A 23,287-nucleotide genomic window follows, 5' to 3' on the forward strand; every position below is an offset into this window, starting at 1 on the left:
GACGCTGCTAAATAAAAATCGGAGCAGAGTTTTAAGTCGTTGGCTGATGTGTGCTGTTAATATTCCCCACGTTAGCATCGCAGGGGGCAGCTGGGAATCAGAGAGACTCTCGGTGCTATTTAGCTGCTCTGCTTTGTGGCAGGTTGCCGGGGACTCCAGGAGAGCCGCTTTCATTACCTAATACTTTCTAATTCTGGCAGGTTTGGGTTTTTTTGACTTGACTCTGTTTCACTGTCGCATTTTAGACTATTTCCCTTTCATGTGTTCATCAGGTCTCGCTTTCTGTCCATCCCCTTCTAACAAACGCCGGTTTGTGATCTGACTCTCTCAATCTGGCTCCTGCCTCTTTGATTTTCTGGCTCCCCTCGCTTTTTCTTTAGGCTTTTCCTTGCTTTCATTATCAAGTTGCTTTGGATTTCTGGTTCTACTTAATTCGGCATTAAGCCCTGTTCAGGTTGCCCCTCTCGCTCTCACCACTGCTGTTTTGGCTCAGGTGGGATGTTGCCGGACTTGAGCATCCAGCCAAAACCAACTAGGGAGAAACAACAAGTACTTTTATTTTCAACGAGCCAGGAGCTTTCTAGATTTGATAAACTCCATTCTTCCCACACTGTGTGAAGCACAACCTGCCTTTGTTAAATAATTCAGATAGAAAAAATCCCTATATCCTCATGCAAATGCTCCAGTGGATTCCTGTTTCCATCTCGTAGGGGTTTGCAGCAGGACCGTGCTGTAAGAAGGGCCATGAAGCTGCCAGGAGTCCCAGCGAGCGCTCGGGGCTTTGCTTTATGGATTGCGACCTTTGTATAGGAGAAGGGAACCTAATTTTAAGGATGCCTTTCCCAAAGGAGCATTTTATATATTGGCTTTGTAAAGATGGATTTCACAGCTCTCTGGCCAGGAGGATGCTGAGAAATGAGCTTTAACCGTGGGTGCAGAGTTTGAAAGTCAAACCTCTGAGCTTGGAGTGTTTGTACTGGAGTTTTGGCTCAGCCTTGATGCCGTTCCCAAACTGCCCGAGACAGCGAGACCCTCCCGCAGTGCCAGCAGCTTTCCTTAGCCAGGCTGGGAGCAGCGAGCCAACTGGTGCGAGTGGGTTTCTCCAGGGCCAGATCCTGCACGGAGCCACCGCACCGCATCCCACCCCCTCCAAACGCTGCCGAGCCCCGGAGCCTGTCCCCCAGGTCGCAGGAGGGTCGGCTCCATCCCTCCAGGCAGGTCTGCTTCCCGCCTTCATTCCCATCTCACTGGGAGGAGAGAAAAGACCGAGTGCCCAGGCTGGCCCCGGGGCAGCAGCCCCCCGGGATGGAGACAGCTCCTAGACGGGGGCTTCTTCTCCGGGAGGCCTGGCAGGGGGGACAGGGGGTGCCTCCCACCAGCGCCAGGCTCTCGGAGGACATCCCGTACCCATCAGGGCTGGCTGCGGTGGGGAAGAAAACTTCATCTGGGCTCAGTCCTCTCTCCTCTCTGGATAAGCAGCTCCTGAGCCTGCCGGCACCCTGGGGCCACTCGCCGTAGAGCCGTCCCCCGAGGATCCGCGGGCAGCTGATCCCCACCATCTGCTCGGCATCGCCAGGCCGTGATGGATTTTGTCTGAGATCACGTCTGGCCCCGGCGGCAGCGCACAGCCCTCTGCCCGCGCCTGCCCACTGCCTCTCTGCCCTCCTCCGTGCCCACCACGCTGACAGTCGCCAGTCTGGCGTTCCCCAGGGAGGTCACCGTCTCCCTGCCACCACCTCGCCTGAACTCACACCCACGGCGCAGGGACGCCCTGCCCCACGGGGAGGAGGGCTCGCGACATCCCACAGCACCTCCTGGCCCTTCCTCCATCATTTTGCCCCATCTCTTCTGAGCCCACGTCACCTCCAGCCGCCTCCGGGGCAGGGCCTGCAGCGCATCCCCATGCCCAGGGTGCTCGTGGGGCAGGGAAGGCGGTGGGGAAGCTGCCTGGCACAGCAGACCCTTCCCTGGGACACAGGGAGATGCTGCTGGATGCTGCCGAGACCTGTGGGGATGGAAGAGAGCCTGCAGCACCCACAGCCAAGCTCAGCTCCCCGGGGACCCCCTCCCCAGCTCAGCATCAGCCTCGGCAGCTCCGCAGGGAGAGAAGAGCCACATGGCTGCAATGGGGCCACTGCCACCCCCCCCTTGCCCTGCAGCAAGGTGACACTTAGTGGCACTCCTGCCTGGCAGAGGGATCTCCTTCCCGCTCCGTCCCTCCCCAGCCCCTTGGCCCTGCTTAAGGACAGCAGCTGCCCGAGAGGTGCCCGGGCTCGTCGGTGCCCGGGGCAGCCCTGCCGCCTCCTGTCTCTGCTCGGGGCTGTTATCTCCGCGGTTTGGTGGGAGCTGTCAAAGCAGTCCCGGGCCAGAGTTAACCTCGGGGTTGTTTGCAGAGGCGAGCGGGTCCCAGCCTCACGTGGTTGGGGGATTTGAGTCTCCCGCAGCTGTTTGAAGAGGAACACGCTGCCGCCGGGTTGCAGTCGAGTGGAGGGCGATTCCAGTCCCGTGGAATGCCTCTCCTTGTGCCGGCGTGGTGCCGTGGGATGGATCCAGCCGGAGCGGGGGAATGATCCGTCTGAAAACCGCCTGTCAAAACCACAGTGGGTTTCCTCTGCTGGCGGTGCTGCAGGTGCAGAGCAGGGAGCTGACCTGGTGGTCCCTGGTCATCCTGTGTGTCCCCCCGGCCACGCAGGGAGGGCTCAGGTGCTGATCCCTGTGGCAGGGGGAAGGTGGCAGTGTCCCTCCCCAGCCAAGCTCTGATGGACCCCAAACGAATACCGCACCCAGTGCCAAACCGGTGTGGGGTGGGCAGAAGGCGGCCAAAGCCTCCGGGATCTGCCAGAGCTGGGTTGGCGACCTTGGTTTTGTGGCTCTGTGTGGAGGGAGCCCCATTATGTCCCAAAACCTCAGTGTGGTGGGCACAGAGGTGACCATTGTCCCACCGTCCCAGCTAAGAGCACCCAGAGGTGGCAGGATTGGGGAACCTCACAGCGATGTGATACGGTGGGGGCAGTGCTGGTGGGGCATGGCTGGGACTCCCAGGAAACCCCTGGGGTGACGCTGGGGGTGGTGGGGGATGCTGGGGGGACACGGCTGGGACTCTTGGGAAAGCCCTGGGGCCGTGGAGGGGGCAGCGGGCAGGGGGACACTGGGGTGATGCTGGGGCTGGTGGGGGACACTGGGGAGATATAGCTGGGACTCCCAGGAAAGCCCTGAGGTGATGCTGGGGACCGTGGGGGATGCCGGGGGGGCATGGCTGGGACTCCTTGGAAAGCCCTGGGGCCATGGAGGGGGCAGCAGGTGGGGGTACCCCGGGGTGATGCTGGGGGCAGCAGGCGGGGTATCCGGGGCGATTCTGGGGGCAGCGGCCTGGGTACCCGGGGTGATGCTGGGGACGCCGGGGCAGCCGGGGCTCGGCCGCCTATGCCGCCTGCCGCCAGCGGCAGCAGCAGCTCCCTGCTCCCTCCGCCTCCTCCTCCTCCTCCTCCTCCCGGCTCCCTTCCCTCTCCCTTCTCCCAGAGCCAGCCCGGCCGGGGGAGGAGCCGGCCGCGCACAAAACCGCCCGCCCGGCCCCTCCGGCCCCCGCACCGGCACCGGCACCGGCGGCGCCCAGCGCCCAGCGCCCGCCCGGGGCCATGCGCGCCGCGGCGGGGCCGGGGCCGGAGGGGCCGGGGGAGGGCGGCGGCCGCCCGGGGCCATGAGCACGGCGGCGGCGGCGGCGGGGGGGGGCGGCGGCCCCGGGCGGCGGCGGGGCGGCGGCGGGGGGAGCCCGGCGGGGCGGCGGGCAGGGGGCGGGCGGCGGCGGCGTGCCCTGCGCTCCCTGGGCAGCCTGGCCGGGCGGCTGCTCCGCACCTGGGCGCGCCTGGCTGGGGGCCGCGGGAGGCGCCGCGCCGCCCCGGAGGACGACGAAGGCGGGTTCCGGGGGGGCGGCCCCGGCGGGGAGCGGCAGCGGCGGCGGCCCGGGGGGGCGGCGGCGGGGAGCGGGAGCGGGAGCGGCGGGGAGCGGCCGCCGGGCGCGCAGGGGCTGCGGAACCACGGGAACACCTGCTTCATGAACGCGGTGGTGCAGTGCCTGAGCAACACGGCGCCGCTGGCCGAGTTCCTGGCGCTCGGCCGCTACCGCGCCCGCGGGGCCCGCGCCGAGGTCACCCACCGGCTGGCGGCCCTGGTCCGCGCCCTCTGGACCCGCGACTACACGCCGCAGCTCTCCGCCGAGTTCAAGGTACCGGCCCCGCCGGGCGCGCCCGTCTCCGCGGCCTCCCGCCACGCCCTGCCCTGCGCATCCCGACGGCGCGTCCTGCCCCCGGCACCCACTGGCACCCACCGGCACCCCCAGCTCCCAACACCCATCAGCATCTCCCACTCCCCACACCCCACCGGCACCGCCTGCCCCTGGCACCCACCGGCACCCCCAGCTCCCAACACCCCACCAGCATCTCCCGCTCCCAGCACCCCACCAGCACTCCCTGCCCCCAGCACCCCCCAGCACCCCCAGCCCACAGGACCCACCAGCATCTCCCGCCCCCAACACCCCACCGGCACCCCCTGCCCCTGCCACCCACCGGCACCCCAAACTCACAGGACCCACTTGCATCCCCCCACTCTCAGCACCCACCAGCACCCCCCTGCTTACAGCACCCACCTGCATTTCCCACTCCCAGCACCCGCCAGCACCCCCTGCTCACATCACCCACTCCCCTGCCTCATCCTCCCCACGGGCCTTGCCCTGCCCTGCCAGACCCCCCCCCCCCGCCCTGCTGTGCCCCCCGCCCCGCTGCCATCGCCCACCTCCGGCCAGGCTGCCTTCACCTGAGCTCTGACCTCCTTGGGCGGGCGAGCTCCGACACCCCATGGGGCCATACGGGTGAGCGCGATGCTGGCCATGGTAGTGGGGTAAGGCGGGATGGTGCCACGGGAGCCCAACTCAGTGGCCTCAGGCCCCGTGTGCATGTCACATCCCTGCTGGGCACATGCCAGCGTGCTGGAGGCCTGCGCCCGGCTTGGGGACGGGGACAGGGTGTCGGGCGCAGAGCAATGCTTTTAGCCTGGCATGGCAGCCCCCCGCGCTCAGGGGCACGTGCCCACGGGTGACATTTCAGCAGGGACCTTTGCAAAGTGCTGGGGGCACGGAGAAGCTGCTGGGAAGTCGGGGTTTCCGGCAGCGCTGCCAGCTCCTGTGGCGGCAGCCGGGCTGGTCCTGCATGGGCAGGGGCCGGGGTACCCACTGCTCTGCCCCCCCTTTCCCAGGGGGACCTGCCTGCCTCCCTTCCCTGCCTGGAGAGTGGCAGCACCCACCCTGCAGGGATTGCCGGGGTGCAGTGGGTGCTCCTGGGGGAGCAGGGTGCTCATGGCCTTTAATTCCACTGTAGCAAAGTAACCAGCTCTTGCAGTGCTGGGCACAATATTTCCATGCCCTCTGCTCCCAAACACACACGTTCCTTAGGCACAGAGCAAAAAAAACCCCAAAGCTTCCAGCCTTCGCTTTGAATTTCCTCCCTCCGGGTGGTTATCTGCATCTTCCATGAATTTCCACCTTATTTTTTTTTTTTTTTTTAAATCTGCCTAAATAAGATTTTTTTTAAATAAGAGCCGAGTCTGCGACTCATTTTGCTTGAAGCCCATCTATGGTGGCCTTGCTCCCTCTGCTTGTACCGGGATGCTTGTGTCGCTGTGAGCGGGGCCGGCGTGGCGGGTGGCCGGAGGGGGTCTTGGCTCGGGGTGTTTCCTGGTGATGCTGGAGGTCTGAGCCCTGTCCCGGCAGGTCCCGGCGTGCTGGTTAAAATCAGCACGGATGGTTGGGGTTTCTCCCTCCCAGTGCTGGTTTTGGGACTGAGCTCCCAAAATCGTCCTTTCCTGTTCGGCTCTGAGCAGCCACTGCCAGCCCAGGCTCAGAGATGATTCCTCAGGGACCCCCAGCTCTGCCTTTTGGGGTGCTCCCTGGACCCCCTTCCCACAGGGAGTGGGTTTCCCAGCCCTGTGCATCCTGCTCTTTCAGGGTTAGGGACCCATCCTGGCTCTGCTGGTGCTCAGGGCAGAGAGGTGACCCCAGCCTGGGACTGCTGGGCTGGGAGCTGGCGATGGACCCCGCCGCGGGTGCCACCCAGGTGGGTCTCGGAGGAGGGACCCCCTGTGAGCTGGCAGCCGCCCCATGGGGCACCTGCCTGTCCCCAGGTCCCATCCTGTCTCACAGCCCCACAGCATTTCCAGTGACATTCTTCCCGCAGCCCCCAGCGAGGGGACACCCCCCAGTTAGGGCATCGCGCTGCTTGCCTAACAGTGAAATTAATGCTAATTAGCCAAAATGCCGTGGTGTGGCCGGTGGCTGGGGGGGGGGGCAGGTGCAGAGGTCAGGGCCTGATCCAGGCGCGGGCAGGGGGATGCTCCGGTTGGTGGCACGGGGACCTGGGCGTTTGGGTAGAGGGACAGAGCCTGGCAGGGCAGGTAGCACCCCCTCCCCAGCACTGCCCTTGGAGCAGGGGGGCAGCGGGAACCCCCTGGCATGTGGCTCCATCAGGGACATCTCTGGTCCCCCTCCCCAGTCTTACCCGCTCCGCTTCAGTCGGAGGGTGCTGAGTGCCGGACTCCGATGGGCCGAGCATCCCCAGTTTTGGGATGCAGGTGGTTTGCTCCAGGGCTTTCCTCCTGCCTGTGCGGGCAGGGCAGGCAGGGCTGGCAGCTCCCCTGCCCACGGGCCGCACGTTTGCTTGACTGTATGAGCAGCCCTTGTCTCTTCCAGGGTGGCTGGGCTGGCACCGCCAGCATCGCCTGGCTGGGGAAACTGAGGCACGGGGAGGCACTGGGCTGGTGATGGGGTGGCATGTGCAGGCAGGGCCTGGGGGAGAGCTGCTGCCTGCCAGGTAATCCCAACGCTGGGAATTGCCTTCCCCTGGCTTTTACACCAAGTTGATGCTGTCGGAGGGTGCGGGGTGGGTGACGCCGCTGGGTCCCCATGGGCTGGGCTTGCCTGTATGGGTTTGTTGGGGTGCGCCCTGTCCCCTCGCCTGCAGCAAGCTGTCCCCTCCTGGCCTCATCCCGGCAGCTGAAAGCCGGGACACCATGGTGATGGGCTACGGAGCTGCCGTCTTGGCCGCGTGTGCCGGTGTCCCCACTGCTCTGCTGTCCCCGAGGTGGCTGCGGTGTCTCTGCAGGGGCAGGACAAGGGCAGACGCTGTTGCAGGCAGGAAGCAAGGATGGGGTTTTTGTGATGGGTGCTAACGAACTGGCCGTTCGTTAGTGCCAGGCAGCATGGCCCGAGGCTCAGCGCCCTCCCTGCCCGTCTCTTGCAGAACATCGTCTCCAAGCACAGCTCGCAGTTTCGGGGCAACGCGCAGCACGACGCCCTCGAGTTCCTGCTCTGGCTGCTGGACCGCATGCACGAGGACCTGGGTGCCGCCTCCCCCGCCCAGCAGACCCGCGTCCCCGAGGAGGTGGGTGGCCCCCGCCGGGGTGGCCGCACACCCTGGCTCAGAGTGGGGTGTCCATGCCAGGTCTGGGACTGGGGAAGCCGAGGTGTCCTGGGAAGGGGTGGGCTGGAGTTGTCCCCCCCACTCTGGGATGGGATGGGGATGCGGGTGATGTGGTTTGGCCAGTGGAGCGGGGGGAGGATGGTGGGATCTGGCTGCTGCGGGGCTGCTGGGGTGCTGGGAGAGTGTGGGGGTGTCGGCAGGAGCCCGTCCGGCTGAGCACCCCGGTTCTGGTGGTCACCCTGTTTCTTGGGGTTGCTCGGTCAGGAGGAGCTCCAGCCCCCCCATCCCTCCCCACCTCCAGCTAAGCCCGCCGTAATTACAGCGCGCGGTAGCTTTGCTGCTGGCAAAACAAGTAATTAAGTCTCCATCTTAATTACTGCGCTCGCGGCGTCGCCCCGGCCCTGCCTGCCGGCTGCCTGCCTGCCGGGGCGCTGCCTGTTGCAGCGGGTGGATTTGTGCAGCCGGCGTTTGCCGCCTCGGGAAGCGCGCTGTCCCCACTTCGGGGGTGGCACCCGTCTTTGGGGGTCCTGGCAGCAGCTTCATCCTCCCTGTCCCCAGTTTGGGGCATCGTGGCTGTGGTCGAGGGGTTGGGGACCCCACGGGCAGCCGCTGCCCGGGCATACGTGGGAGAGCTCGGTTGCGGTGCCCATCTCCACAGCCTCTGGCCGGGGCAGCCCCGTGGCTTCCAGCCCTTCTTGACTGGGGGATTGCAGCCATCCCTGCACTGAGCTGAGCCGTCCTCAGCCCTGCCCGCCTTTCCCCAGGGGCATTTAGATACCCCGGGCTGTTTGGGAGAGCCTGGCAGCGGGCAGCTCCCCTCACTCCCTTGTTAAATGCGAGGTGCCAACGCGTGCCGTGGGCTGTGGCGTGACGCCGGCGGTGCCCTCGGCTGCCCGCGCTGGAGGCAGTGCCGTGGCAATGCCCGGGGTGCCGCCTGGCTCTGAGGACGGGACCCTTTGTGTCCCCCCCCGGCACCCTGGGTTTTGCTTGGCATCTCCCAGTCTTGGCCCCTTTTGGGGGATGCCACCTGAGTGGCACCCATGCGCCCGTGTCCTTGGGGAGGGGGTGCCCGGTGGGGGCCGTGAGCCTGAATAAACGGCTTTGAAGTATCTGGACGGAAGTGGGCACGCACGCACCCGTCCCGGTTTTGGGCAATGCGGGCTGGGGGAGGAGGTTTGCGCAGAGACCGAAGGGTGGGGATGGTGGGGACGGTTCGCTCCGGGTCGAGCCCGTGCCCAGGCTCAGGGACCGCGGGGCTCAGCCGGTGGGAAGCAGGAGATGAGGAGGTTGGTGGGCCAGGGCACGGAGCCGGGCAGGCTGGAGGGGTGGAAATACCCTCCTGGCTGTTTGATGGATGCCCACGAGGTGACTGCCATGGCACCTAGCGGGCTTTGGGGCCACCGGGGTGGGGACCAAGGCTTGGCTGCCAGGAGGGCTGGAGGAGGAGGAGGAGGAGGTGTCCCCTTGGGTTTTGGGGGGATTTTGGGGGCTGTGTGGGGCACAGGCACCGTCCAGGTCCCCTCTCTGCCACACCAGATGGACCCCGGCCCCGCGCAGCCCGTAAGGACACGTCAGGCTCAGCAGGACCCGGTGCCAGCAGATGGCACGAGGAAAATCCGCCTCCCGGCCAAATACCTCATTGATTTTCAGTCTTGCTCATCGCGACACCAAAATCTCCTCTTCTTACCCCAAAACAGCCCAGTCCTTTCCCAAATTACCAAGGCTCCTTTCTGCAACGTCTCTTCTGCCATCAGGCTCCGTGTGCCCGAGGCAGGGGGTGAAGCCGGTGGCTCCCAGCCCCTGTGTGTGGGGACGGGGGCTCCCTGCGGTTCCCGGGGCAGTGGGCAGGCAGGGAGACAGCAGGCAGGGTGCGGGCAGGGAGGTGTCTCCTAACCGGGCAGGTTTAGCTGTGTCGTGTCCCAACATCCCCATTCCCTAGGGAGCGGAGCAGAGGACCCGGCTCCTCTTGGGGTGTCCTGGGTGCGGGGCACGTCTTGCCTCCCGCAGGGTGCTCGCATCCCCCAAATTTGGCAAAGAAGGCTGCCTCCCCGGCCGGGCGTCCGGCCTTTCCTCGGGATGGAGGAAAGGGTCCTGTGCCAGCCCTGGGAGCGAGCGGCAGGGACGCAGGCAGCCCGCCAGCGTCGGGTTGTCCTCGGTGTCAGTCCCTGGGGAGAGCAGAGACCGTGCCTCAGTTTCCCCATGCACCAAGCAGGGGGGATGGCTCCTTGCCCACCCTGAGGCAGCCTCCGGCCATGGAAGAGCCGGTTTCTGTCGGGGAAGGGGACCCAGTGTTGCTCCTGCTGTTGCTCAGGGATGTGCCATGGGCTTGCCAGGGGGAATGGGTGCGGGCACCCAGCCGAGGAGCATGGCTGGCTGCGGTGGCTCAGGGTGCCAGGAGCATCAGGCCCGGAGAGAGGTCAGGTGTCTGCGGTGGGGGTAGAGGTGGGGGGCTGAGCCAGGGGACACGGTGACGTGGGGAGGTGGCCAAGGTCGGCAGCAGAGCAAGCGCTCCCCACGGCTGCGTCCCGTGCCCGCTCGGGGATGCTGGTGGAATGGCATTGCGCCGGACACGGGGCCCCCCAAAGCCCGTCTCTGGGGCAGTGGGTTGGGGTGCTGGGTGCCATGCCTGGGCTTGGGGTGCTGTGTTGGGGTGCTGTGCCTGAGCTTGGCGTGCCGGGTGCTATACCGGGTGCCGTGCCTGGGCTTGCTGCTGGGGAAACACGCAGCAGCGGGGCTCATTTTCTGGGCGGCGCTGGCAGCCCCGCGCTGGCACACCTGCCTGGGAGGGCATCGCGCCAGCCGGGGCTTTTTTTAGTTCCCCGGTTCTGGTGATTTGCCCGTGGTTAATTTGCACCCGGCTGCGTTTGCCTCAGGCGGGTGCGTGCCCAGGAACGTGCACACCCGCTCCAGGAGCTCATCTTGCAGACACACGGACACGCACGCAGACACACGGACACGCACGCAGACACACGGACACCTGCATCCCACCGTCTCGCCCACCCACGCCCCAGCTCCCCGCAGCACGGCCGGTCCCAGCACCCATGAGTGTGTTTGCCGGCGCAGCGGGTGCTGGGGTGCTGTGGGTACCTCCCTGCCGGGGCTGCCGACCCTGCAGGTGTGTGCCCGTGGGTGCTGGGGCTCCCTGGGGGGGGATGTTGCGGGGGGACCGGCTTTCCCCCCCGCCAAGCTTTCCCCTGCCAGGGGTGCCCGTGCTGCGGGCATGGATAAGCCGTCCCAGCTGACTCACCCAGGTTTTCCCTCCTGGAACATTTCAGCCGGGCTCGAATGCATTCCCAGCTCCAATTCCTCGGTGTCCAGGAGCTCCGGATGCGGGGGCTGCCTTGGGTGGCCCCTGGGGGTCTCGCCGCTGCAGACCCCCTGCCCACGGGTGGGTGCTGGGGCTGGGATGCGGATTAACCCTTAGTGCCCCACGCTGGCTGATGAATGGGATGTATCCCAAAATTTCCCCAGGAGAAGGCACGCAGGGAGCCTGGAGGGCACGGGACCGGTGGGTGCCGGGCTGGTCTCTCTTCGGCATCACCTTCAACCCATGGGGACACCGAAACTGGGCTTGGTTCACTGGGACGTGTCCCTAACCCCTCAAGGGTGGGGGGATCACCCGGGCGCCTCGCTCACCCCGCTTGTCTCTTGCCCCGGCAGCCTGGCGAGGACGGGAGCGGCGGTGCCAGCAGCTCCGCGCCGGCCGCCCAGCACCCCCGCGGGCAGAGCTTCGTGCAGAGCCACTTCCAGGCGCAGTACAGGTGAGCGGGGAGGGCCGGATCCTGCCCGGCCGGGGGCTTCATCCTCCTGCGAGCCCCGGGCAGCGCTGGAGGGGCTTTACTGGTGGGTGGCCGGGCTCCGTGAGCCCAGGGAAGGGATGAGCCGGGGTGCGCTCAGCCCTGCAGGGAGGCTCCATCCATCCATCCCACCCAGCCCGGGCATGGGAGCTGCTTCCCCTGCGGGCGGTGCAGCTGTGGCTGGGGGTGAAACGCCAAGCGAGGGGTTTCAGGGCATTTCTTAGTCCACTTCAATGGCAGCAAATATTTTTGCAAGTGCCAAAAAAGATACGGGGAGGGTTGGAGCCTGAATCCCCGTGGCAGCGAGCGGGGTGTCCTGCCTGCTCCCGCCCCTGTCTCAGCCCCGGAGCTCCCGGTAATTAGCTGGGAAGCACCGGGAGCAGCAAAATTAGGATGGAACTGTGTTTTATTTGCACGGTGCAATGCTGGCGGCGTTGTCCGGGCTGTGCAGGTGCAATGGGGTGGGGGTGACGGGCCGGGCAGCTCTTGGCCAGAGGGAGCAAAGTGGTTTTAGTATGGCCTGATCCAGAGCAGGGTCTGAAGCGCGTCCCAGGGACGGTTTTTGGTGCGGGTGGATGCCTGGTCCTTGGGAGGGAGGGCACAGGGGGTGACATCAGCCACATCCACTGTCACCTCCTGGCACGGACACGGACGTGGGCAGACCCCAGCCCTGCCCCGGCTTCCACCCGCCACGTGCCTTCCCTGGGCATTTCATACCCCCTGCCTTCGGAGACCCCCCCGCCCGCCTCGCCTTGGCCCTAACGAACCCTAAGTAGTTGCCTTCGTTATCCCCAGGGTGGGGAGGGCCACCAGGAGGTGGCTTTTGCCGGGACAGCTGATTTTGCACCGTGATAGCAGTGCAACCGGCGGGGCTGGGGGGGCTCAGCCTGGGGAGACGGGCAGGGCTTGGGCAGGGGACGCGCTTCCTCCTGGTTGTCCTCCACCAGCGCGTGTTCGGCGTGGAGGCGAAGGGTGGTGGAGCAACCCAGTAAGGCGTGATGTCCCTCAAGGGTCCATACTGGTCCTGCACCCGGGTCGGGGCAACCCCCGGTACCAATACAGGCTGGGGGATGAAGGGATGGAGAGCAGCCCTGCCGAGAAGGACTTGGGGTACTGGTGGACGAAAAGCTGGATGTGACCCGCAATGTGCGCTGGCAGCCCAGAAGGCCAACCGTGTCCTGGGCTGCATCACCAGCAGCGTGGCCAGCAGGTCGAGGGAGGGGATTCTGCCCCTCTGCTCTGCTCCGGTGAGACCCCCCCTGCAGTGCTGCGTCCAGCTCAGGGGTCCTCAGCAGAAGAAAGACATGGACCTGTTGGAGCGGGTCCAGAGGAGGCCACCAAAATGATCAGAGGGATGGAACACCTCTGCTGTGAGGAAGGCTGAGAGAGGTGGGGTTGTTCAGCCTGGAGAAGAGAAGGCTCTGGGGAAACCTTATTGCAGCCTTTCAGCACTTAAAGGGGGCTCATAAGAAAGATGGGGACAAACTTTTTAGCAGGGCCTGTTGCGACAGGACAAGGGGGAATGGTTTTAAACTAAAAGAGGGCAGATTCAGACGAGATATAAGGACGAAATTTGTTATGATGAGGTGGTGAAACCCTGGCACAGGTTGCCCAGAGAGGTGGTAGCTGCCCCATCCCTGGGAACATCCAAGGTCAGGTTGGACGGGGCTCTGAGCAACCTGATCTGGTTGGAGATGTCCCTGCCCATGGCTGGGGGGTTGGACTAGATGACCTTTAAAGGTCTTTCCCAAGCCAAACCCTTCTGTGGTTCTTCATAGGACTCAGGATTTGGGTTGTCCCACGGCTGCCCCAGAGGACCAGTGATGGGACACCCCACATCTTCATCTGCCTGAGACTGACGGGATGCTCGGGTGGGCCAGCATCTGGCCACCCTGTGCCATGGCATTGCAGGCGTGAGGGGACACATCTGGCACCACAGGTCCTTCCTCCTCTCTCAATTAATCCCTCGCCCTGTATGAAGAAAAGGCGTTTTAATTATCCATCCCCTTCTGCGTGCCAGCGCCCGTCTGTGTGCAGAAGGATTTATTAATTGCTGTGGCTGCTTCCCAGGGAGCTCGGTGGCTATTCGAGGTGACGGATAACAAGGGCTGAGGATTTTGATTTGGTTTTTAATTTATTTTTCCCCTTCTTGTTAAATAAAAAGGAGGGAAAAAAAAGAAATTAAAAAGATAGAATTCAAAAGAAATAGGGGGTAAGATGTGATTGGCATTAAAGGTTGGTTTAAGGCAGGCTTTGGTGGAACATCTCCTGCAGGATGCTGTGGGAGATGGGGAAGCCTCCCCGCTGGCAGGGGGACCCGCTCCTCCCGGGTGGCCCTGTGCCCCCCAGCAGAGTGGCCGGGTCCCCCCTCACTGTCCCCAGGCAGGCCGTGCTGGCGGTGCAACCCTGGTGGGTGCAGGATCTGTCCCTGTGGTGCTGATGGGGATACCACCCCGGCGGGTGCAGAGTCCAGCCCTGCGGTGGTGGCAGGCAGCCGGTGGATGGGGAGTGCGGCAGGACCGTGGTGTCCCCTGGGGGCAGCGTGCCGGTGGGATGGTCACCAGCCGGTGCCACCACCGCCCCTGGCTCTGGCCACGGGTGCCAGGGCGGGCGAGGGGCCAGCACTGTCTCCCTGGGGAGCACGCGGGGGTTTGTCACGGAGCTGCAGGCAGCTGCCCTCTTGCTGCCCATCACCGCCTCCTCCCTGCAGCCCAGCCACAGCCCTGGTTTTCAGGACAGGTCCTGTCCCCTCCCAGCACCCCAAGGCGTTGTCCCGGCTTAAACCCTACCCGGACGGGCTGGGGTTACCCCAAAGCCTCCAGGAGCCAGAAGCCACCCCGGGCTCTGCGAGCCCTTGGGAGGGAGAGCAGGATTTTGGCAGGGGTTTGGGGCCACAGCCACACGTGGGAGTGGGAGACCCCCCAGCCTCCAGCCCTGGGATTTCACTCTGGCTTCTGTAGCACCAGTTACTGCGAGCACCTTTAGTAGGTTTCAGAGTGAACAGACAATTGGGCTGGGCAGGCAGGTATGGACTGTGGTGCCTCACCTTGGCAGGAGGTCGTACAAACCCTGCGTGATGCTGGGGCCATCTGAGCCCTGTGGGATGCGGTACCCGGGGTACGATACCAGTGGCGGGGCACTGCAGCCCCAGGGTGGGGACGCTGGGGGTGCCACCCCCTTGCTGGTGACGCGCCCTGCCCATGTTTTGCAGGTCCTCCCTGACATGCCCTCACTGCCTGAAGCAAAGCAACACCTTTGACCCCTTCCTGTGCATCTCCCTGCCCATCCCGCTGCGCCAGACCAGGTGAGCCTGGCTCCGCGCCTCCCCAGCCGCTCGCCGGCACGGTGAGAAGCACGGCCACCGCTCAGTGGGGTTTTGGCTCCAATGAGAGTAATTTGCATATTTGGGGGTACATAATTAATTTGGGAGGTGGTGGCAGCGTTGGGACAGGTGACAGCCACTGCCACCGGAGCTGTGTCCCATGGGTGTTTGCTACCCTGGAGTCAGAGCCGCCACGCTGGGACGCGGCTCCCTCAGGCGTGGTCACGAGTGGCGTCGGGTCTCAGCGCGGCGCGTGGTGGCTTTCCCCACTGAGGGAGGTGTGTGTGTGTGTCCCCTCTCTGGTGTCCCCAGGGCTCTCAACGTCACCCTGGTGCTGCAGTGCGAGCGCCGGCGGTTCGTGCGGGTGGGGCTGGCCGTGCCCCTGCTCGGCACCGTGGCCGACCTGCGGGAGATGGTGGCACGGGAGGGACGCATCCCCCCAGAGCAGGTAATGGGGGGGGGGGGACGACACACAGGGGGACACCCTCCCCGTCAGGGACACTGAGGGTGCTGGGTGCCGTCCCGCAGGTGATCCTGGCCGAGGTGTCCCCGCGGGGCTTCCTGCGCTCCCTGGGCGACGCGGAGGAGCTGGGTGCTGCCGGGGAGGGGGCTGCCCTCTACGCCTTCCAGCCCCCCCCGGCCCGCCACGCAGGTACCGCCCCCCTCCCGTCCCGATTGGCTGGTGGCGCAGCCCTGATTGGTTGGGAGCGGCTTGTGTGGTGCTGGGGGTGGTGGGAGCTTCCCTGGGATTGGTGGGAGGCAGTGGTTCTCCTCGCAGTGATTGGTGGCTGGGAGGTGCGCTGTGATTGGTGGGGGAGTGGTGTCCTGTCTGCTGTGATTGGTCAGAGGCAGCTGCTCTCCACTGGGATTGGAGGGAGGTGGTCTCTGCTGGGATTGGTGGGAGACTGATATCCTTTGTTGTGATTGGTGGGAGGCAGGTGTGCTTTGCTATGATTGGTGGGAGGTGTGTCCTCTCTGCTGTGATTGGTGGGAGTCTTGGCACTCATGGTGTGGTTGGTGGGAGGCAGGTGTGCTCTGCTGTGATTGGTGGGAGCCTTGTTTTCCCTCTCCCCTCCTGCCTGTGATTGGTGGGGGGGCAGGCATGCTCTGCTGTGATTGGCAGAGGCCACATCCCCTGGGCTGTGATTGGTGGGAAGCGTGGGGGTGCAGCAGGCAGCGCTGCAGGCAGAGGAGCACAGGCAGCCCCCAGCAGCAGGCAGGGGACCTGGCAGGGAGGGTCCCACACACTAATTAACGCCTGTGCTAAATGAGAGCCCCTTAATTACCCCTGACCGGAGAGGCGGAGGGGAGTGGGGACCGGGCGCTCACCCCTGCCCTGCCCGCAGGGTGCCCCCGCAGCCTGCCCGCCTCCCCCGGGGCGGCCCAGCCGGAGGGGCAGCGCCTGCTGCCCGCTGCTGCCCGCTCCTCCGACTGCCTGCACCGCGGGGCGGGCGGCCGCATCCTGCTGCTGCTCTGCAACACGGCGGGCGACGGTCCCCAGCTCGCCAGGTACCTGCCCGCCCTGCCGGCGCTTTGCCTGCGCGCTGCCCTCCCTGCCAGGGAGGGAGGGGGTGCGGGGGTGTCCCCCCCCTCCCCCCAGCCGGGTGTCCCCCGCTGTCCCCAGGTTCGGGCCACCGCTGGTGCTGCGGGAGGAGCGGGGCGTCTCCTGGGAGCAGCTCCAGCAGAGCATCCTGGCCCAGCTGCGGGCCCTGCTGCGGGGAGAGGTGCGGGCGCAGGTGAGCTGGAGGCGGGGGACACCGCTGTCCCCTCCCGGGGACACGCTCGGCCGGGGCTGCTGGCACCTGCTGGCACTGCGGCCACGGAGGGGAAGGAGCCAGGGGTGGCCGAGGTGTCTCCGTGGGTGGCCCTGTGGGTGGTCATGCTGTCCTGTGGGTGGTTGCATTGTCACTACAGGTGGCCAATGGTGTCACCATGGGTGGCCCCAGTGTCACCATTGCTGCTTGCAGTGCCACCCAGCTCCCACCACAGAGCTGCCCCAGCCCAACCAACCCTCCCCAGTGCCCAGGTGCCACCATCCCGCGGGTGCTGGTGTCCCCCGTGCTGCCCCTTTGCCCCCCAGCCGCACCGCAGCGGTGTCATCCCCCAGCCCCGCGTCCCCGTCCCCGTCCCCACGGGTGTCCCCTGCCAACCCAGCCACGAGGACCAAAGAAATCTGATTTTTAGGGCTTTTTTTTGTCCGGCGTCACAAAGCACAGCTCCCCCCGGGGTGACACCAGAGGGCCGGGGGGGCTCTGCCCCCCACCCAGCCCCCCACAGCCCCCTCTCCCCTTGCAGGGCGCGGGAGCCCTCTTCCGCATCCGCCTGGCTGGGGGCTCGGCCCCCTGCGCCTACCTGTCCCCGCAGGACCCCCGCCCTCTCTGCCACCCCGCCGTCGACAGGTAAGGGCGCCCGTGGGGACGGGATTGTCCCCAGACTGTCCCCTCGTTCCCCGGAGGTGGCCAGTGGTGTCACCGTGGCTGGCCACAGTGTCCCCAAGGGTGGCCAGTGATGTTCCTGCTCACCAGGGACTGGGTCCTCAGCCCCGTGTCCCCACCGTGGGTGCTGCTCAGGGAGGTGGTGGCCATCCCCGCCTGCCACCACGGGCTGGCAAGGAGGTGGCCCCACGGGGACAGAGGGGTTTTGGGGGACCTCTCACCTCGTCCTCGCCCCCAGAGCGCTGCAGCTGAGCGGGGCGGGTGGCCCTCCCCACGTGAAGCTGACGGTGGAGTGGGACGCGAGCACCAAAGAGCGGTGAGTCCCTCACACCCAGGGTGGGGGGGACACGCCAGCACCCAGGTCACCCTCCGTGACCACCTCGGTGTCGTGTCCACCCCCCCCCACTCCCACGCAGCCTTTTCGGCAACATCCAGGAGGAGGTGGTGCAGGACGCGGAGAGCGTGCGGCTGCAGCAGCAAGCGCACCGGCAGCAGCACAGCTGCACGCTGGATGAGTGCTTCCAGCTCTACACCAAGGAGGAGCAGGTACCGGGCACCCTGCCAGCCGCGTGGGCAGCGGGCACCCTGCCCGCACCCTGCCCGCACCCTGCCCGCACCCTGCCCGCACCCGGCAGAGCTGCCGCTGAGGGCAAGCCCTGCCGGTTGGCGGTGCCGGGGGGTGGCTTTGGAGGTGGCGGGGGATGCTGGGGAGAGAGGTGGCCATGGCATGTGGTGTCCCCAGCTGGCCCCGGATGACGCCTGGCGCTGCCCGCACTGCAAGGTGCCCCAGCAGGGCACGGTGAAGCTGAGCCTCTGGACGCTGCCCGACATCCTCATCATCCACCTCAAGCGCTTTCGCCAGGTGGCTGAGCACCGGCACAAACTCACCACGCTGGTGAGGTTCCCCCTGCGGGGTCTCGATATGGCCCCCCACATGGCGCAGCGGGGCCAGGCCGGCGGGCAGCTATTGGGGCGCTGGGCGCCCTGGCAGCCCCCCCTCTGCCTGCCCCCGAGCTGCCCCCGCGACTACCTCTACGACCTGTACGCCGTCTGCAACCACCACGGCAGCATGCAGGGCGGCCACTACACCGGTGAGCGTGGGGGGGGGTGCGTGGGGGGGGCTCGGGGCGTGGAAGTGGGGTGGGGGCATGGTGGAGGTGTGCTGTGGGGGCTGGGGGGCACTGCAGGGTTATGCCACGGGGCAAGATGGGGGGTTTGGGGGGGCACCGCAGGGGGTGTGCCATGGGGCACTGTGTGCGGTTGGGGGCCACGGTAGGGGGTGGGCCGTGGGGCGCGGCGTGGGGTTTGGGGGCACTGCAAGGGGTGTGGGGCGTGGGGCATGGCAGCAGGGTGGGGGGCACTTCAGGGGGCATGGCAGGGGTTTGGGGGGCACTGCAGGCGTTAAGGGTGGGGTTAAGGTGGGCACCTCAGGGGGATATGCTACGGGCACAGTGTGGGTTTGGGGGGGGAACTCGGGGATGTGCTGTGGGGGCACAGCGTGGAGTTGGGGGGCACCTCAGGGGTGTCTGCCATGGGGCACAGCACAGGGGAGCCGGGGCGCAGGGGGGACACAGGATGGCCTTGCAGCCACGCCAGGGCAGGTATGGCACTGGGACGTGCCCCCCAGCAGTGTCCTGCACCCCCAGGCTGTCCCTGTGCCACAGGGCTCACACTCCCCACTGCACCCTGGGGGTGCCAGGGCAGAGCCCACGTCCCCCCCTCACCCCTTGTGTCCCCCCCTCACCCCCCACCCCCAGCCTACTGCTGCAACGCCCTGGACGGGCGCTGGTACAGCTACGACGACAGCAGGGTGGAGGGGGTGCAGGAGGCGGAGGTGAGCACCCGCAGCGCCTACATCCTCTTCTACCAGCGCCGCAACGCCGTGCCCGCATGGTCGGCCGGCAGCTCCGTCAGGGGTGAGCACCCCCACCTCCCTGCCCGCCTGCGCCCCAACAGCGCCCGGGTGCCCCGAGGCCACGGCCGTGGGCACATGTGGCACGGCCGAGTGCACGCATGGGCACACAGAGTGTGGTACATGGACGTGCAGCAGAGCTAAATGCGCGTGTGTCCAGCACACGCACACAGAATGGGGTGTGCGCACAGCACCGCTGCATGCGTGCACAGAATGGTGCGCGCAGACGTGCACACACACAGAGCACTAATGCATGTGCACACATGCAGCACAGCTGCACACACACATGCACATGGACACGCGTGCACACCCATGCATGGACAGTACGGTAGGCAGGCATGTACATGCACAGAGCACAGCTGCATGCACACATGGACACACACGCACACCTGTGCATGGACAGTATGGCAGGCACCTATGTACACACACAGAGTATAGCTAAGTGTGCTCACGTGCACATGCGTGCCTGTGCAGACACAGCAGAGCCAAATGCACGCTCTTGCAGACGCGTGCACGAACAGTGCGGTAGGTGCATGTGCGCAGTCGCTCACACGGGCCAGCTGAGCGCGCATGCATGCAGTATGGTATGTGCACACGCAGCAGAGCCAAATGTGCGTGCATTCAGCACGTGCGCACACAGCATGGTGTGTGCACACACACAGCAGAGCTGCATGCACACGGACCCGCATGCACACCTGTGCATGGGCAGTACAGCAGGCACAGCCAAGTGTGCACACACGTGCTGCACACACCCGCGTGCAGTGTTGTGCACACACAGCGCAGCCATATGCACACCCTTGCACATACATGCACAAACAGGCACGCATGCACGCAGTCACACAGCCCAGCCGAGCGCACACACATGCACGTACATGTGCATGCAGGTGTGCAGCGTGGTGGGCATGCAGTCACACAGCACAGCTGGCGTGTGCAGCCTCACAGGTCCACACGCGCCCTGGGCTTGAAAGCGCAGCCGCGTAGCGCACAGCATGGCGTGTGCAGCATGGCGTGCTCACGCTCGCCACGTGCTGGCGCACACACACGTATATGCATGTGCGCACACATGCATGCACAGCTGGTCACAGCCCCGTGTTTCCCCATTGCTGCAGCAGCGACCACCTTGGGGTGCGGGCATGGTGGGACCCCTTGCCCTGGGGTGCGGGCACAGTGGGACCCCTCGCCCCGGGGTGCGGGAATGGCGGGACCCCTTGCCCTGGGATTCGGGCATAGTGGGACCCCTCGCCCCGGGGTGTGGGCATGCTGGGACCCCTCGCCCCAGGGTGTGGGCACAGTGGGACCCCTCGCCCCAGGGTGCGGGAATGGCGGAACCCCTCGCCCCGGGGTGTGGGCATGCTGGGACCCCTCGCCCCAGGGTGTGGGCACAGTGGGACCCCTCGCCCCAGGGTGCGGGAATGGCGGAACCCCTCGCCCCGGGGTGTGGGCATGCTGGGACCCCTCGCCCCGGGGTGTGGGCATGCTGGGACCCCTCGCCCCGGGGTGCGGGCACGGCGGGACCCCTCGCCCTGGCGTGTGGGCATGGCGGGACCCCTCGCCCCAGGGTGTGGGCATAGCGGGACCCCTCGCCCCGGGGTGTGGGCATGGCGGGACCCCTCGCCCCAGGGTGTGGGCATGCTGGGACCCCTCGCCCCAGGGTGTGGGCGCGGCGGGACCCCTCGCCCCGGGCATGGCAGGACCCCTCGCCCCAGGGTGTGGGCATGCTGGGACCCCTCGCCCTGAGGTGTGGGCATGGCGGGACCCCTCGCCCCAGGGTGCGGGCACGGCGGGACCCCTCGCCCCAGGGTGTGGGCATGGCGGGACCCCTCGCCCCGGGGTGCGGGCTCGGCGGGACCCCTCGCCCTGGCGTGCGGGCATGGCGGGACCCCTCGCCCCGGGGGGCACGGCGGGACCCCTCGCCCCGGGGTGTGGGCATGCTGGGACCCCTCGCCCCAGGGTGCGGGCACAGTGGGACCCCTCGCCCTGGCGTGCGGGCATGGTGGGACCCCTCGCCCCGGGGTGCGGGCACGGCGGGACCCCTCGCCCCGGGGTGCGGGCACGGCGGGACCCCTCGCCCCAGGGTGTGGGCATGCTGGGACCCCTCGCCCCGCAGCCCAGCCCAACCTCCCGCTCCCCGCAGGCTCCACTGCCTCCTCGCTCCCGGACCACTGGCTGGCCCGCCTGGGCGGCAGCACGCGGGACACCACGGCCTCGCGTCCCTCGCCCACCCCACCCTCCCCGCCCGGCACCCCTGATGCCACCGCCGCCCCGGAGAAAGGTGACGCTGAGCACCCCCTCCCCACCCCAGCACCCCGGGGTGGCTCCCGCCTCTTCCCAACTTCCTATTTTTTTAATTGCAGGTGGCTTCGAGGCCAGACCCTTGGTGCGGGGCGTCCAGGGCCGCAGCCTCAGCGTCAAGCTCTCGCCCGCCGATGGCCCCCCCAGGGCCGTGCCCCCGCGCTGGTCCTTCGCCGGCAAGGAGCGGGGCCGGCCGGGGGTCCCCGGGGAGCTGGTGGCCTACCTGGAATCGGGGCGCCGGCCCCGCTGCACCCGCCGCTCCCTCCTCCCGCTGGGCACGGGTGGGGAGAGCGGCCCCAGCCCCCCCCCGGCCCCCAGCCCCGTGCCAGCCGGCCCCCCAAAACAGCCCGGCAAGGGGCAGGAGGAGCCGGGCACCCCCCGAGCCCCCCGCCGGCCTCTCCGTGTGCCCATGCTGCGGCGAGCCGCCAGCGCCGGGGCCGAGGGGTCCCTGCGCCTGCCCCCCAAAAGCCAGAGCAGCCCGGGGCGGAGCGGGGAGGGGACGGGGGGGCTCCACCACCCCGGGCTGCCACGGCGGGAGGGGGACGCGGGTGTCCCCCCGGCAGGCCTGTCCCCCGACCCGGCGGCCATGGCGCGCTCGCAGAGCTCGGCCAGCCTCCCCCCGCGCCCCGAGGGGGGCCTGCGGCGCTCGGCCTCGCTGGGCAGGGGCGCGGGGGGGGCCCCCCTGCCCGTCCGGGGTCCCCCCGGGGCCACGCTGCAGCGGGGACGGCAGCCCACGGGCTCCCTGCGCCGCTCGGCCGTGCCCGAGTCCAGCTTCTGAGCCCGAAGCGGGGGCTCCTGAACTGCGGCCATCCTGAACTGGGGGCTCCCAAACTGGGGCTATCCCAAACTGGGGGTGTTTCAACCCACGGGGTCCTGAACCAGGGGATCCCAAACAAGGGCATCCCAAAGCGGGGTCATCCTGAACCAGGAACATCCCAACCTGGGGGTTCCTGAACTGGGGCATCCCCAAACTGGAAGCATTCAGGGTGCCAAAGCCTTCCAAACCGGAGGCTCCCAAACTGGGGGTATCCCAAATTGGAGGCTCCCAAACCAGGGTATCCCAAACCAGGGACTCCCAAACTGGGGGCATCCCAAATTGGAGGCTCCCAAACTCGGGGCATCCCAAATTGGAGGCTCCCAAACCAGGGTATCCCAAACCAGGGACTCCCAAACTGGGGGTATCCCAAACTGGGAGCACCCTGAACCAGAGGCTCTTAAATCAGGGCATCCTAACCCAGGGGCTTTCCAAACTGGGGTCATCCCAAACCGGTGGCTCGGAAACCAGGGGCATCCCGACCGAGGGGCATCCTGAACCGGGGGCATCGCCCGCTCGCCTCCCCATGCCCCTTCCCAGGGAGCGGGCGGGCAGGCGCGGGCTCCCCGGCTCCGTCAGCTCCAAGACGTGAGAGTATTTATTGTACCAGGAGAGTTTTATTCAGAGACGCTTTTTGTTTTCTAAAAGGCGACTATTTTGGGGGGGCAGGCGGGTCCCCCACACCCAGGTCTATGCAATACGCGATTCCTCCAGCCAGCTTTTGTACGCGGGGGCTGCGGCCCCACCGCCGGCGGTTTCTATTAAAGACCCGTGAAAGGAGCCTGGTGCGGTGCCTGGGGGCAGTGCCCATCCCGGGGGATGTCTCCAGGGGGTGGGAAGGGCCTCGGGTCCCATCCGTGGTGGTCCCAGTGCTGTGGTGTGCGCTGTGGCTTGGGGTGGTGGGGAGCAACCTAGGAGTGGGGCTTGGCCGGGGGTCGGTGTTGGCCGGATCCTGCCCAGGGTGGTGGCCGTGTGCCTGGTGGGAGGTCCTGGGCGTGGTGGCAGCACCAAGAGCACCAGAGTCATGGTACCATGCGGCCGTGCCCACCAAGGCAGAGGAAGGGAATGTCAGGAGAAACTTGGTGCAGCCACAGCAGGAGGCAGGGATGGAGGTGGAGGAGGTGGGATCAAGGTGGAGATGGAGGAGATGGAGGCAGAAGTGGAGGAGAGGAATGGGGTGCTGGAGGCAGACATGGAGATGGAGGTGGGCTATGGGTGGAAGAGATGGAGGTGGGATTGGGGTGGAGGT

General features: G+C 66.7%; 1 protein-coding gene across 1 annotated transcript; it reads left to right on the plus strand.

Moving 5' to 3' along the window:
* The first annotated feature begins 3,697 nt into the window (after window positions 1–3,697).
* On the plus strand, window positions 3,698–22,818 carry USP43 (ubiquitin specific peptidase 43). Its single transcript, XM_075170135.1, has 15 exons — window positions 3,698–4,222; window positions 7,287–7,427; window positions 11,127–11,227; window positions 14,475–14,567; window positions 14,898–15,033; window positions 15,114–15,237; window positions 15,932–16,094; window positions 16,210–16,321; window positions 16,881–16,984; window positions 17,259–17,336; window positions 17,437–17,566; window positions 17,763–18,111; window positions 18,778–18,936; window positions 21,067–21,204; window positions 21,287–22,818. Exons 1-15 carry the CDS (start codon window positions 3,698–3,700, stop codon window positions 22,000–22,002), a joined length of 3,069 nt encoding a protein of 1,022 aa, XP_075026236.1. The 3' UTR covers window positions 22,003–22,818.
* The last annotated feature ends 469 nt before the right edge of the window (window positions 22,819–23,287 follow it).

The sequence above is a fragment of the Calonectris borealis genome, chromosome 20, assembly GCF_964195595.1.
Source record: "Calonectris borealis chromosome 20, bCalBor7.hap1.2, whole genome shotgun sequence".
Lineage (NCBI taxonomy): Eukaryota > Metazoa > Chordata > Aves > Procellariiformes > Procellariidae > Calonectris > Calonectris borealis.

Coding starts and splice junctions, on each gene's coding strand:
- USP43 (XM_075170135.1), top strand. CDS start 3,698: ATGAGCACGGCGGCGGCGGCGGCGGGGGGGGGCGGCGGCCCCGGGCGG. Junction 11,228..14,474: donor CACTTCCAGGCGCAGTACAG/GTGAGCGGGGAG, acceptor CATGTTTTGCAG/GTCCTCCCTGACATGCCCTC. Junction 15,238..15,931: donor CCCCCCGGCCCGCCACGCAG/GTACCGCCCCCC, acceptor CCCTGCCCGCAG/GGTGCCCCCGCAGCCTGCCC.